Source organism: Aquila chrysaetos, chromosome 12, assembly GCF_900496995.4.
Source record: "Aquila chrysaetos chrysaetos chromosome 12, bAquChr1.4, whole genome shotgun sequence".
In the NCBI taxonomy this organism is placed as follows: Eukaryota; Metazoa; Chordata; class Aves; order Accipitriformes; family Accipitridae; genus Aquila; species Aquila chrysaetos.
In genome coordinates this window covers 6,309,350-6,323,137 of record NC_044015.1, presented here as the reverse complement: position 1 = coordinate 6,323,137, position 13,788 = coordinate 6,309,350, and the positions used below count along the sequence as shown (strand labels likewise).

At 38.2% G+C, this 13,788-nt stretch overlaps 1 protein-coding gene across 3 annotated transcripts in view; it reads left to right on the top strand.

Moving 5' to 3' along the window:
• The window catches only part of SPPL2B (signal peptide peptidase like 2B), a 35,550-nt gene extending 25,824 nt beyond the window's left edge, over positions 1-9,726 (top strand). The window contains exons 15-16 of one of the 3 annotated variants that reach the window (XR_005933646.1): positions 383-884; positions 1,291-9,726. Coding sequence is in view for 1 of the 3 variants with exons in the window: in XM_030031962.2 (XP_029887822.1) it covers positions 383-670 (288 nt within the window). In the remaining 2 variants the exon portion in view is untranslated. Of the gene's footprint in view, positions 1-382 lie in introns of all 3 variants that reach the window. The other 2 variants (XM_030031962.2, XM_030031963.2) reach the window with 2 other exon arrangements.
• The last annotated feature ends 4,062 nt before the right edge of the window (positions 9,727-13,788 follow it).

The following is a 13,788-nucleotide window of genomic DNA, read 5'->3' as shown; positions in this document are numbered from 1 at the left end:
CTGAATTTAATTGTTGGAAAAATATTTGAGATCATCTGAAATGTGATGGAAAAGTTGCCAGTTGTTGTACACTGATAGTAAAGGTGGGCAAAACCAGAGAATGATGAAGTGCCAAAGTGCTGTTTGCCTGTTGCTGCGTAATCAGCAGAGCACATCTAAAATCGACAAGGAACAATCAGGCAGAAAGCAATTAAACACATTTCTGGAAGAAAAATCCCCTAGTGTACTATAAAACACAGACAGGATGTATGCATGTGTCCCGTACTGGAGAAGAATAGAGATGGTGGACCTTTAATCTTCATCTTGCATGACCATCACTCCTAATAACTGGACATGGTAGTTCTTGCTTTCCATCATTCTGACTGTGATCTTCTATTTACAGAAAGACCTACCTCAGCCTCCCTTGGTGATAGCTCCTGTCAGCTGCCCTGAGCTTCCCAAAGAGAGCAATGTGCCAGCCTCTCAACAAGACACAGAGCAAATGACCAATCCTACCCTCCATGTGAAGGAGCTGCATGGCCCCACCTCAGCTGCAGAGGAGCTGGCTGATACTGACACAAAGATGGACCAGTCAGAGATTTCGGTCACGCAGAGCGAGGAACCAGCTGGTCAGAATAAGGATGACCTTGAAAGCAAATGCCTCAATGGAGAGCAAAAACAGCTGGAATAAATGATGTGATAAGAACTCCTTATTTCCCCTCACAAACATATCCATATAAAACCAGTATGTATTTAGGACTGGTTTAGTAGTGTTTGCATTCACTGAGGAACCTCACTGGGAGTCTGATCATCAAATCCAACAATGAATGTTCTGCCTCCAGCTTTGGTACAGCTATACACTTCAAACATCTTTCTGAAATATGGTGCTCTACAAGGGTTCTGATGTATGGATTTCAATGATCATTTTAATAGTGAATGCCTTTGACCATTCCATTTTCATTTTACCGGGGTAGTATTAAGAGTGTTTATTTACACAGTACTCTGTGCTTGTGTGGCTATTTTGCTGCTTTAGCATAGTGTAGGTTAATGTGGAGGAAAAGCATTGAACAAGTCTGCTACAATGCTTAGTTGAGAGAAACATCATAGGTTTTTTTAGCACTTTCCCTATTGTCACCTTTTACTTTACTTTTCCCTACTTGTCAAAGCCATTGATACAAGGGAATGCTTTAGTATAAACTGACATTCAGGAAATGCAGAGAATGGTTAAATTACCAGCCTCTGAAAGGATTTATACTACCGTGGTGCATTAAATGCATCTCTTAACTTTTTTGTCTTTGTTTTTACTTCCAGGTACCTGGGTTGGCTACTAGTCTAGTTTAAAAGGCAGGATGAACAGAGCTACAGGAAGCTTTCTAAGCACTCATATGAACTCTAGGGGCTGTCTTTGAAGATAAACAGTGTTTGTCACACAACACTGTCTGGAAGCAAAAGCATATTAAGAATGTTTAATGTTTTAGAAATAAAATACAAGCCAAATAAGTAAGAAAATAGGTAGTAGCACTATGCTAAGCTTAATAGGCAGTATTTTCATTGGGAAAATGTCAAAGTAAAGCAGTAAAAGTTCATATGTTTGTGGTTTTGAGCTTCTACTTGTTATTCGTTTAAGGAATATACTTGTGATTTCTAATTCTGAAGAAAGTAATCTGCTGTTTTCATTCCCAAGGGAGCACATATGGTGCTATAGTCAGTTGTGGTTTAAAGCTACTTGCTGCTCAGTAACTAATCAACTGCCTCAGTCATGTTTTGTCTTTGTCACAAGAGGAGCCAAAGCATGGCCTGTCAGGTTCTGGAATGAGGCTGTGATCTAGTCTATTATTTTGCACCCCTTGCTACATGACATTGTGAGGACTAAATGTATGAATTTAAAACTCTTTGGGGTGCAGCTGGTCTTACTTAGTATTCCTGAAATTGTGTGTTTTCCTGTATAACACGATTGAGTCTTTTATGTATCAACTTTAGTACACATAGAGGGATGATGTGATTTGCATATTATTTATTCCATCTAAGAACATTTGGTTTTATCAAAGTTGTCTGTTTTACACTTAAATGACAATCCCAGAAAGCCTCAAACACTTCCCATTAAAACTGAAATAGAAAATGGAAGTATTCTAGGATCCTAGAATATGGTTCCAAATTGCACGGAAGAAATACTCTTAAGAGTATTTGAGAGCCTGAAATGTCATTTACAAAAGTATCATCACAGTGACGCGATCAGAGGCAATGCTTTTAAATTAAGAGTCTCCAGTTGGCATGTTGAGTTGAATTCTGAAGCTCTCTCTTTTAATGTCTGTCTGTCTCTTAAATTTCAGCCACTGTCTTTTTGGCTAGGTCTTCCAAAAGTTTGCCCTGTGCTTTTTCGATGATAACTTCTGTTTTAATCTGTTTCACATTGGGTGGATGGTATTCTTTCTCTAGAATGTGAAAGGCTTTCTGTAAAACCACACTATGGCTTCAGAGTTTTACCAGCTTCTGCTTAAAGCCTCAAGCACTGTCTGGTAAGTTGATTTAATGGTGAGTTTCTTGAAAGGCTTCCTGAGTCCAAAGGCCTGCACTACCTTTAATTTACAAATCACCCTAATGGAAGATAGTAGTACTAAAGAGAACTGTTTTTTAACCTCCTCTTTAATGGACTATGTTACTTTTGCCAGCAGTAATCAGAACCAATTACTACTAATAAAAAGCAACAGAGACATTTTATTGAAAACTTCAGCCAGCTGGATTATGCCTTAATTTAAGCCATTGTATAAGTACGTATATTAAATTAAGAAAACAATCTTGTGTTTAAATAATGAACTTGACAAATAGCAAGAAAACAAGTTTGGAGACTGACTCAAAGTTCTATGTTTTTTTGCCTTGATTGTCTTTCAGTCATAATGTTATTTAGAATAGCTTTGTATATACTTAAAAGCCAGTAGCTTTCTGATGATGAAGCATTAAGTTTTATCATCTACTTGAAAGTGTATTTTAACATTTGTTCTCATGTTGTGGGTTAGGAAACAGTTTATTTCTCAAATTGTTTATAACTCAATTAAAATGGAAGAATTCATAACACTTAACTTGTAGGCATTTAACAGTTGCTTTGCTCACATTGTATTCTAGATAGGTCTGCTTGGAGCACGTGCTTCACCTTATGTTTCTGGAGGCTTTCCCTCTATTTTTAAGTGTGGTGTGGTTTGGTTTTGTGTGGTTTTTTTCTCCAAACTACAAAGATCAATGCAGGAAAAAAAAAACGAATAGCTACTCAATGCAATATCTTCAGTTAAAGTATGTAAACTGGCAATGAGTTACATACTTTGACTATTCCAGTACTGTACAAATCAGGTGACCCTGGTGCACCAGTTTGGCTGTGACTGTTCGGACCCTGATCTTGGGCAGTTCAATCACTTCCATCAAAAACCAAGGCTCTGGCTTTTTGTCTTTCAAAAACCTCCCTGACCAGCTTAATGTAAAACTTAATGTTGTATAGGAAAATGTGAAGATATGTTCAGTGTAGCTGACTCTGATTTTATTTGATGATTGCAGATATACATCCCACACCAAACTTGAGTTAAAATGCTCAAAGTAATGAAAGTAATGTTAAAAGTAATGTTGATGTGCTTCTTGTTTACATGTTTCACATACTAAGCCATTAGCTAGCTATCTAAAAAACCAATAATAAGGATTCTATTTCTGAAAATTTGTATATGTTCAGCGGAAGCAGTTGTTTTAGTAAAAAAAAAAACAAAACACCAAACAAAACCAAAAATCAAAACAACAATAACCAACCCCACTAAAAAAAAAATGGAAAAAAAAAAAAAAAAACAACCCACAACCCAAAAAACTCTTTGGATCACAGTAGTGAGGATCAGATTCTTTTCGGGGTCTGAAATTACTAAATATCAGTGTGTTGGACCAAGTGTTTGGTTTTGAATGCGTCCTCCTGAAGGGCTGCACAAATGCAGCTGAAGGTAGAATGCAACCTGAAAGACTTTAAGTGTGATGAGTAAGGGAGAAGTATCTCAAACCCTCTTAATTTTGGGGATGTTTTTTTTCTTGTCACAAATGAAGAGCATTTTAAATGAAATATATAAAAAAGAAACAGAAAAAAAATATTCAAAAACATATTCTGTTTTTACCAGTGGCAGTAAAAAAGAGCACATCCACATATGTAAGAATTATACTTGTGAAAATATTTAATGTTTTCTCTAAACTTGGACAAATGCCAGAAGACACAAAATCTGCAGCACAGCATATTTTCCAATAGGTTTATTAACATGTCTAATAGAAAGCTTCATTTAGAAAACTGTTGATTTCTTTTTTCCTCCTTCTTTTATATTGACCATACCAAATTTCTTGAACTCTTTATGGGATGTCTTGATCTCAGATAATCAGTCAAGCTTTTCCTTCAGAAGCTGTTCTTTTCTTACAGTAGCTCTCAGTATGCCTTTTGTTAAGAATGCCTTGTGAGTCTTGATGTTCTCCTGTAGGTTCTTGCTTTGAAAGCTCTTTCAAAATGCAATACTCTGGTCCATATATATGCTCAGTATCTCCAGGATATCTCACCCTACAGTTCGTAGAACTTTTCCTGGCTAGGCAATTAAAAAAAAAAAAAAAAAAAAAAAAGTGTTCAGTAACAGTGTTGCCTTGAAGTAAATTCTTACATGCTGCTATTTTTGTGCAAGATCCTGCAGTTTTGTTCTTGTCTTCTCTTTAGCCCCATGGTTGGGTAGTGCATATATTTCTGGTCTCTTGCACTACGCTGGCTGTTTAGGATGTAAAGCCCTGTAATATTTCTTTTTAATGGCAACTTTGTGGAGTATCAATTAACAAAACAGTATTTTGTATATGCTTTCATCGTTTGACATGTTATTTGTAGTACATTCATAGGTAAATAAGCTGGCTAAGCAGTAATGTGCAACTAGTGCATATTGACACTTGACACGCATCACATTGACACAAGTAAGTGCTTGAAATATAGACATACCAGCAGATCCAAATATTTGTCCAAAGCCTGCAGAGATGGTGCCTGTTTCCATGACAAATATAATCTCTGACTTTTTAAAATAAAATCTGTAAGGGCTGCATCTTCAGGAAAATTAGGACATTATTATTAGAGAGTCCAGAAGAGAACAGGAACTATGATCAGAGGTCCAGAAAACATCAGCAACAAGGCAAGATTAATCTTCAGGTATTTTATCTAGAGTGTGGCTTCCCAGCTGGCTGGCAGGACGTGAAGCACAGAGTTGCACTACCAAGCTCTTTGCCTTTTCAGTTTAGGCTCTAGGCCAATGGTGCTAGGTAGGATGGAGAGGGAAAGGATAAGAAAAAAAGTGAAGGTGGCTCAGAAAGCATGAGGAGACACTGAAAAAGAATGCCAGTGGAAGAATTTACTCCAGAGATGTCCAAAACAACTACTACAAAGAGAAGACCTAAGGGCATATATGACAAATATCGAAAAATCTGAAATGCTACTGCAAAGTGGAAAAACAAACAAATTTTTTTTTTCTTTTTCAAGTAGGGGTGGCATTAGAATTAATAGACTTAAATTATAGTAAGGGAATTTTGGGGCTGGTGGTAGAAAAATCTCTAAGAATGGCTAACAACTTAAGTGGTTACCCATGGGAAGCATATGTAAACCTCTCTGGGGTAGGGCTATTTCCAATGCATACTATTGCTGAGCTCATCTTGTTCTCTTGTTCTGAGAGTAAAGAATTTAACCACATAGACAAGAGCCATGTCATTCCACTTGCGTTAGGGGCCGCTGAACAAGCCCTGGCCCGCTTTAGTCCTCATGTAGTCTGAGGGTCAGGCTTTTTATAATTTAATGCCATCATAGCATGAACTTTATCACGTAGCAGTCATTTTATGAGTGCTGTAATGGAGTTTTGCAAGCATTGTGACTGACAATTCAGATCTTGTATTACAAAGACTTTTGGTTTTGTTTTGCTAATTTAAAGATGATAAATCCTCTGGAAAGAAACAACATCAAAGCACACGTTAAATGGATGCAGTGCGCTTTCTACTGCTCTTTCTATTTTTTTTAAATGTACATTTGATTTGGTGAATTGCATTGACTGTTTCTGGCACCCTGGAACGTTTTTGGAACAGGACAGCCTTGTGTGCTACCAGAAGCTTCCTTTGGCACTGGCACAAGAGTATTGTCTCTTCACTGATCCTCTGTATCTTCTGCATTTATCAATTATGTGCTCTTCTGTGAGTGGTTCACCTTTACCTTTTCCTCTTCCAGTTTTGCAGGTAAATATTCAAATTATGTGGAGTAAAGATGAGGTTTTGCCATTTGTAGGTTAGTGATAGATGATAAATAATGTGCTTAAATTGGATTTTCTTCAATTGGGAACTAGTATATTGTGCACAGAGTCATCTGTAAATTCAGGAACTAGTAGAGGACTTAACTTCGTGTGATGCAGTGGCTCAGTTTCGGTTCTGTTTTCCCAGCAGCTGTTGGGAATATTGCAACTGTTGGTCCTGTTGTCGATCTGTTGGTAGCCAAGGGTTACAAGTGCACATGCTCCTGGCGTAATTTGGAGCCACCTTCCTTTGCTGAAAGCGGCATTACAGTTTATCAAGTTTCTCACAATATTTTCCTGCATGTTAGCATGCAAGTTTAGATCCAGATGGCAAATTTCATCCAGGTGTTTATCTCTGAGAAATCTTTGAGATGATCTGTAGACTAGAAATTTTAGGTTGAGGACTGCTTACTGCTGATGCACATGCACTGTATGTTGTGAACTTTCTTTGGGTGTATAATGTAAATGTTGGTTAGCTGAAAATATGCAGAGACATGGTCTCGAAGTAAACAAGTTCATCCTAGCTCGTAAAAAAAATTAGTGACTTGAGCTGGTAGGGTGCCTTGCAGTAGCAGATAAACAACACCTGATAGTCATGAACTACTGAAAGATTTCCAGTACTGAGACTGTGATGCTCTTTATGAACAGCAATACCTTATTCAGTCTGTGCAGTTAGTTCAGTGGTCCTTCCAGGGGACCAGCCCTTCAGTTTTGGATTGTACACAAGAGTCATAGCTGATACTGTTTCCTATCCAATAACTTTTTCCTTAAGCTGGAAGTTTGTTAAGGCTAGATATAGCTCTTTTCATCTTAAAGGTATAGCTGTAGTCAGGAAAATGCCATAAACCTGCCACTTCTCCATTGCGGATCCAAGCTTTAAATGGCTGGGATGGTAGGAAGATGATGATGTTTTGGGAGGAGCATGATCCTTGGCATGAATTTTCCACAGCAATAAACCAGTACATTTCTTTTTTTTTATTATTCTGCTCTGACTGTTCCGTTTCACATTGAACAAAAACTTCAGAACAGTGGTTCAGGTTTAGCTTGCCAAAAAAACCCGCAGTGGTGCAGTTCAATATGGTTTGGGTCAGAATCTGGTTTTTTCATAGCTGGCAGTAGAGACTTAAAAAAATTGAGTGTGTCACAGATGTTACCACAGACTCTAACATGGCAGCAAGCCTGTGTTAGGAAGGTAGCCTTATTTCTCTCTAATTTTCAGTTAATGGCAATGGTCTGCATGTGCTGGTGTGAACATCTATTGCCTGTTTGTCTTCAACTCATGCTTTGTCACTTGTCCTCTTCGACAACCTTTTGATTCTCAAACTTTCATAGAGCCAGCACAGGCTGTGGGAGAGCAAAAAGAAATCTCTGTTTCATAGTGCACTCTAGCGCTGTCTGAAAAGTGTGCAACTGGGAACTGGTCACCATAGCCCAGCCTGATGCCTGGATTGTGTGTTGCATTCATCACAGGGTGGGTGTCACTTTTTAACACTAAAAAGTAATCTTTTCTGATCCTAGAAGTCACTGACAGTAAATATGAGCTCCAGTACTTTCAGTCTGGCAACATATGAAAGCAAAACCTAACTGTTTAAAGAAAAATAGGATTTACAGCCCTGACCATGGATGGTCTGCTCATTATTTTTAACCATGTTCCTTCAGTTTCTCCATCCAGTGCTGGAGGAACTGGGGCTCTAATAACATCCTAGCAATGTGCAATTCCCGTTTGAATGATGCTAGTGTTACTTTATTAAGATACCTATTTGCTTAATGCTAGTTTCTTGGATGCTTGATAGTAGCTGCTTTTAGTGAGGAAGTTTATTCTTGGGAGGTAACATTATAAGTAGAACAGTTTTAAATATCTGATGTCTGTGGAAGGACTTTGTAATGTTCAAATAATAGTATATAGGCTAGTGTTATGGAGAGTGCAAACTCTAAAGGTTGTTAATTTTAGCGCTTGCAAATGCATACGTTTAACTCTGCATATGTACACGTGAGGAATAAAATTTAAGCTCATTTCATATGGTGCTGAAGGAAGGATTTTCTTGTGATCCAAAGCCTATGATATATTTTTGCTATTAAGATCTTCTATGCAGTTTGGCCCCTTAATTTAAAAAAAAAAACAAAACAAAAAAAAAACCAACAACAACAACAACAAAAAAAAACCAAACCCAAACCAAAACCAACCCAAACATCAACACACAACCAAACCACCAAAAGACAACAACTCAAAAAAACCAGCTAAGAAAGTTGGCCGATGTAGGAAGACTTGTGTGAAAACTCAATTCAAGTATTTTTCCTGCACAGGGGCTACTATTGCCAAACAAACTGAAGCTGTGGAAATGAAGTGCAGCTGGGATGTAAAGAATGAGGGATTTAGTTCTCTGTAAGGACCTAGTTAGTCATCAACAGCTGTGTCAGGGATGCTGATAAAATGAATATCCTCTCCTGATTTTTATCTTGCATTTCATTTACCTTGTCAGTTAGTCAGTTAATCATATACACTATTAGTTTTCATAGTTCTAGTTCACTGGATTGCTGAATTGTAGAAACCCTTGTGTGAAGAGGGTAACTCTCCTTTCACACAGACTGTAGAAAGTGTAGTATTTGCTAGGTGATGACTTGCAAAATTGGCGCATGGTATCTACAAGGATAGATAAATCAGTGATTTTGTGACTTTTATCTATGATATAAGTATCTTATATCTATGGTACAAGCAAGATTTTTTTGTTGTTATTTTTTGCAAGTAATAACAACTGAATATATCACCTTACTTGCATCTTCCTGTGCTCACAATAGGATAGAGCCATTGCGAAGACCAAGAGAAAAAGCAATGTCACTTCCAAGTAGTAAAAGACCTTTTTGGTAAACATTTCTGTTTTTCCAAAACTGTAGGTCTTATTGTAATACGTGCATCAGATTTTCAATTCAGTCTGGGTGGGTTCTTTCCACCCTATGTCTATATAGCTCTTCATGGTTTTGATATCAGCCCTCCCCTGACTGAATTACAGTCTTGTATCCAATTGCACAGCATATCATAATATATATATTTTTATATTTGTAAATACATTGTAATACATAGCATTTCCAGTGACCAAATGTAGATTTGCTTCTTCCTTCTGTGATGTAACATGGGAAAAATCGTACTTCAAAATTAACTGTGGGGGGAACAGAATCTTAGGACAAGAGATGAGAAATATCCGAAGGGTTTCTGCAGAGTGAATTTTCCATGGAGTAATTAAGCCTATTTAAGGCATACATAGATACGTTGAAACAAAACAAAATTGAAAATGACCGGTCAACTGAAATTGCAGTGGGTTTTTTTTTCTTCTGTTTTGCTTTCAAAAAACACTGGAATTTACTTTCTTTTAACCTGTTTTAGTCCAAAGCTGTAAAAGTTTTCTAAAACTGTAAAATAAAGATACTTAATTTTTGAACAGAATTTTGCTATTTTGTATCACCTTTACATTTGAAATCCAGTTGTTTACTTCTTTTTATTGTTTGCACCAGGATGCGATAAAATATCTTTTGTGATTTAAAAGATCGCTGTGCACAGCTTCCATCTTGGGCTGGATTCCACACAAAATTCTTAAAACTTCCCCATGGCTTTTCAAGTTTTCGGTTAATGCACAAGACTCAATACAAGAAACAGTGTTTCACGTCACCAAGCAGTCCATGCAAGTCATCTCTTTTCCCTGCTTTTATAACCCTGATGTGATGGTTGTACTGATACAATCAGTTTTGACAAATCTGTTGCCTGTTGTAGTGCTATTGCTTGGGAAGGAAGGTGGTTACTAACAGTCCCTCTTTTTAAAAAATAGTAAATTTCTATTGAATTACAGGGGAAGTCATGGATGTATCCAAGAATGGTACAAACTGAAAACAGGTGTGTTTCCACCCTGGTTTTGTGCCCATGGTTTTCAGTATGCCCTGCATATCACTTTTAGATATGCAAATACAGCCAGGAAGACAAAAATTGAGAAATTTCTCCTGTTGCCTGGCTTTGGAAAAAAAAAAAAAAAAAGTTGCAGCAGCGAGACAGCCTTTCTCTTTGGGCTGTTGCTGGGGAATCAAGAGACAGCTACTTCCATTCAAACAAAGAAGGTTCAAAACCAGAAAGACTGGTTTTGTGTTAAATAAAGGGTAGTAAATAGTAAAATACAGTCTGGCCACAAAGCTCATCCTAAACCTCATCCTATATTAGTTGAAACAGTAACTAGTATTCTAGATTTAAACATACACCTGTGTAGTAGAACAAAATTAGCATAATGAACAAGTTGTGTGACTTCTATATTACTATATCCATTGCATAGACATGGACACAGCATTTGTCTTAAAACAAAAAACCCAACCCAAACCTAAATTACTGGTCTTGGCACAGACTAATGCTCTAATGGGGGGGATTTAAATCAGGTGAGACCCTAAAGTGCTGTTCTGCTGAATTGGTTCTACCACTAGTACCACACCTGCATGATCTATCACTATTGATTATCTTAATTACATTCAAAGCATCTCCCAACTATCTCACATATTTACTAAAGGTCTGTCCTACGTGACCATTTCTGCATCTACAGGAACAACTATTTACAAGCATCTTACCTATGTACAACTTGCTCAGTTTTGCAGCAGGAAGCCCCTGGCAGAGTCTCTGGAAGGGAAGGCTGGATTCTCCACCCAGGATGATGGCTCATTAAGCACAGGAATTGGTCTATGCACAGGTACTGCCTGAAGGTTGTCTTCAGGGCACACCGAAATTCCCACCTGGAGACGTCCTGCACCAATTGCTCAAATACTTTCTCGTGAAGATTTTCAGTCAATTGCCTAGTTTCAAGTCAGTTCCTTGTCTCAGATTAGTTCATTATCTCACCTGTGCAGATGATTAAGTGGGGAGTTCCTGGACCACCTAGGGACTTGATGACTTAGCTGCACTGGCTGTGCACACAGGGACAACCTTGATCCCCAGCTATACCCCAACTGAAAGACACACTTGAGTTGTATACTCACAGGTCACGGGTAACAAGTTCCATAGCTCTTGCCACGTATCCCAAATTATTTTAATTTTTTTTTTCTGTTTTAGAAGGGAATGAAGATTGCATATCATACATATCAAATAAGAGAGAGCTTTTCACTCACCATAATTAACTGCAGCAGCCCAGATTTCCAGCATTCACAGGCCCAGTGCTGTTGTGTAGTAGGAGGTGGAAGAAAATTACTGGAACAGAAAAATAGCGATGATGAGTGAAAATGCAAAGCCCTGAACTTCTTTAGCCTTTAAGCATAATATTAGGTATGAATCTGTGGTATTTTTCTTTTTGTGGGAACTGTATTCAGGCAAATGCAGTATTTTGAATTTTGATCTCAGGCTTTTCTGTTTAAATACAATTTGCTTATTCATGGGTTGTCAGTCTCTACATTCCTTCTCTTCAGTATCACCTCCAAGACAGACTTGACTCTCTACATCACCTTTGCATACTGCTTTCAGTAAAAGAGTTCCTTGGAGAGAGATGCAGCTTTGGGATGAGGTGTGCTATGGGTCTCCAGTAGCTCCTAGGAATCATCCTGTTCCCAGCAGGTGCTCCTGAGCAAGTCCAAAACAACCCCTGGCTCTAGCCCAGGGGAACCTTCCAATCTTCTCAGATATTTTTAAAGGACTGCTTTTTTCACTTTCACCTCACTGGTTAACTGCAGTGGAGCAGAAGCAGTAATCTACTGTTATATCTTATTTTGGGGTTGATGCATCAGATCAGGACAGCTGTCACTAGTTCTTGCATAAAAGGTTTCCATAAAAAATCTAGATGCTTTAGGGAAAAAAAAGTTAGGAGCGCAAATGGCCTCCCAGGTATCCATCAAAATGTTCTTATGGTCTTTAGCCTCATCATGGTCAAGTATGTACGCGTCCTCCGCTAGCGCATAGCCGTTTAGTCCAGCTGTTCAAATGTTCCATGTTTTCCTCTGTGTGGGGCAGGGGAAATCCTCTTTTCCCTGGAGGATACAAGGAAATACCACCTAAGCAGCAAGCCTTGGCCTGGTGCCTCTTCCTAGATCTGTTTGCCTCCCAACATGGGGATGGACTAGTAAGGCAGAGAGCATTAAGGAGCTGCATGGGCTGTCTGGCATGGGGTTAGCCCATCCCAGGGGCAGAATTTTTGTCTTGTTGAACTTCAGGAGGTTTCTTTTGTCCTGCCTACTGCACTCTATTTCCTTATTACTGTCATGTTAGCCATAGGCAGTAGCTCTTTAAAGCTGGCAAAAAGATCCACAGTACCTACTACAGTGACTAGGGTGATAGTCCTATTCCAAGTGGGAAGTTGGTTTAGAGACCTCCAGAAGTCCATATCAAGAGTATATTTATTTTGTACCTTACCTAGGATGGAGGTTAGCAAAGGGACACAAAGCTATGGCCATTACAGAGTTGTTCAGTAGCTGCCATACACTAAAAACAATTCTATAAAAGTTCAAATAACTTTCATTAATAAGAAGTAAACAAGTCAATCAGTATTTCTATAATATTTCTGTGGAAAAAAAGAAGGGGAAACTTCTAGCAGGAAAAAGCTGTATAACCATCAGTTTTTTGTATTTCTAAAAATCACTACTGCAGAATTGGATTTTATGGAAAAAAAAAGTTTTTCTTCTCAAATTTCCTCATAAAGTTATATATGAGTATTTCTTCCTTTCCTATACTGTTTTCTATTTGGATTGGTTTATTGCTCTGAAATCAAGATTTAAAATGAAATTAAATCAATGGATACTTTTGTTGTTCCCTTCAGGTCTAAGAAATGTCTCTTCCCAGTGCAGAAAAAGAACATGAAAAAAGGAAATCTGCACTGAAAATGTGGCTTGGGGCTGGTGCTGCAGAGTGTGTGATGCCCATCCTTGATGTATCAGAATGGGATTCTGATGATAAAATAACTCTTAATTTCTGATAAGTTGCCATAAGCTGTTAGTTTCTGTCCCTGTTCCATTTCTTAGCTGTTGTATCACAGGAAGAGAACCAGGAGACACAACCATTGAATCTCACCTTCGTTTTTCCCATGCCCTCAGTAAAAAGCCTTTCCCAGGAAGCAGAATGAAACAAATGATCTTTGAAATCCTGTCATGTAAATCCCTCCTTGCTGTGTACTTTGCACCCAGAAATTTTTGGCCATTGAAATAATTATGTATCCTGTGCAAAGCATTTCTCAGCACTCCAACGTGTAATGTGGCAAACCAGCTAAATACTGTTAAAGGTGTTTAAATCCTCCTGGTGCATCATGATGTTTTCCCAATGGTTGTGTTGAATTTTGAGTATTATGTTGCCTTAGTGCAGTGTTTATTTTATCTGTACACTGTCATAGTGTGTGCAGCAAACCTGCAATGAGCAGAGTGGATCCAACTGCCCCCGTTGAGTTTGGTTGCCAGTGACCACATTCATAGCGATTGCCGCCTTGTTTAATGTTTGTGTGTTTGCTCCTGCCACTCCTCATTTTTAACCTATTCTACCACTAATGCACCTACTAGATTTTGC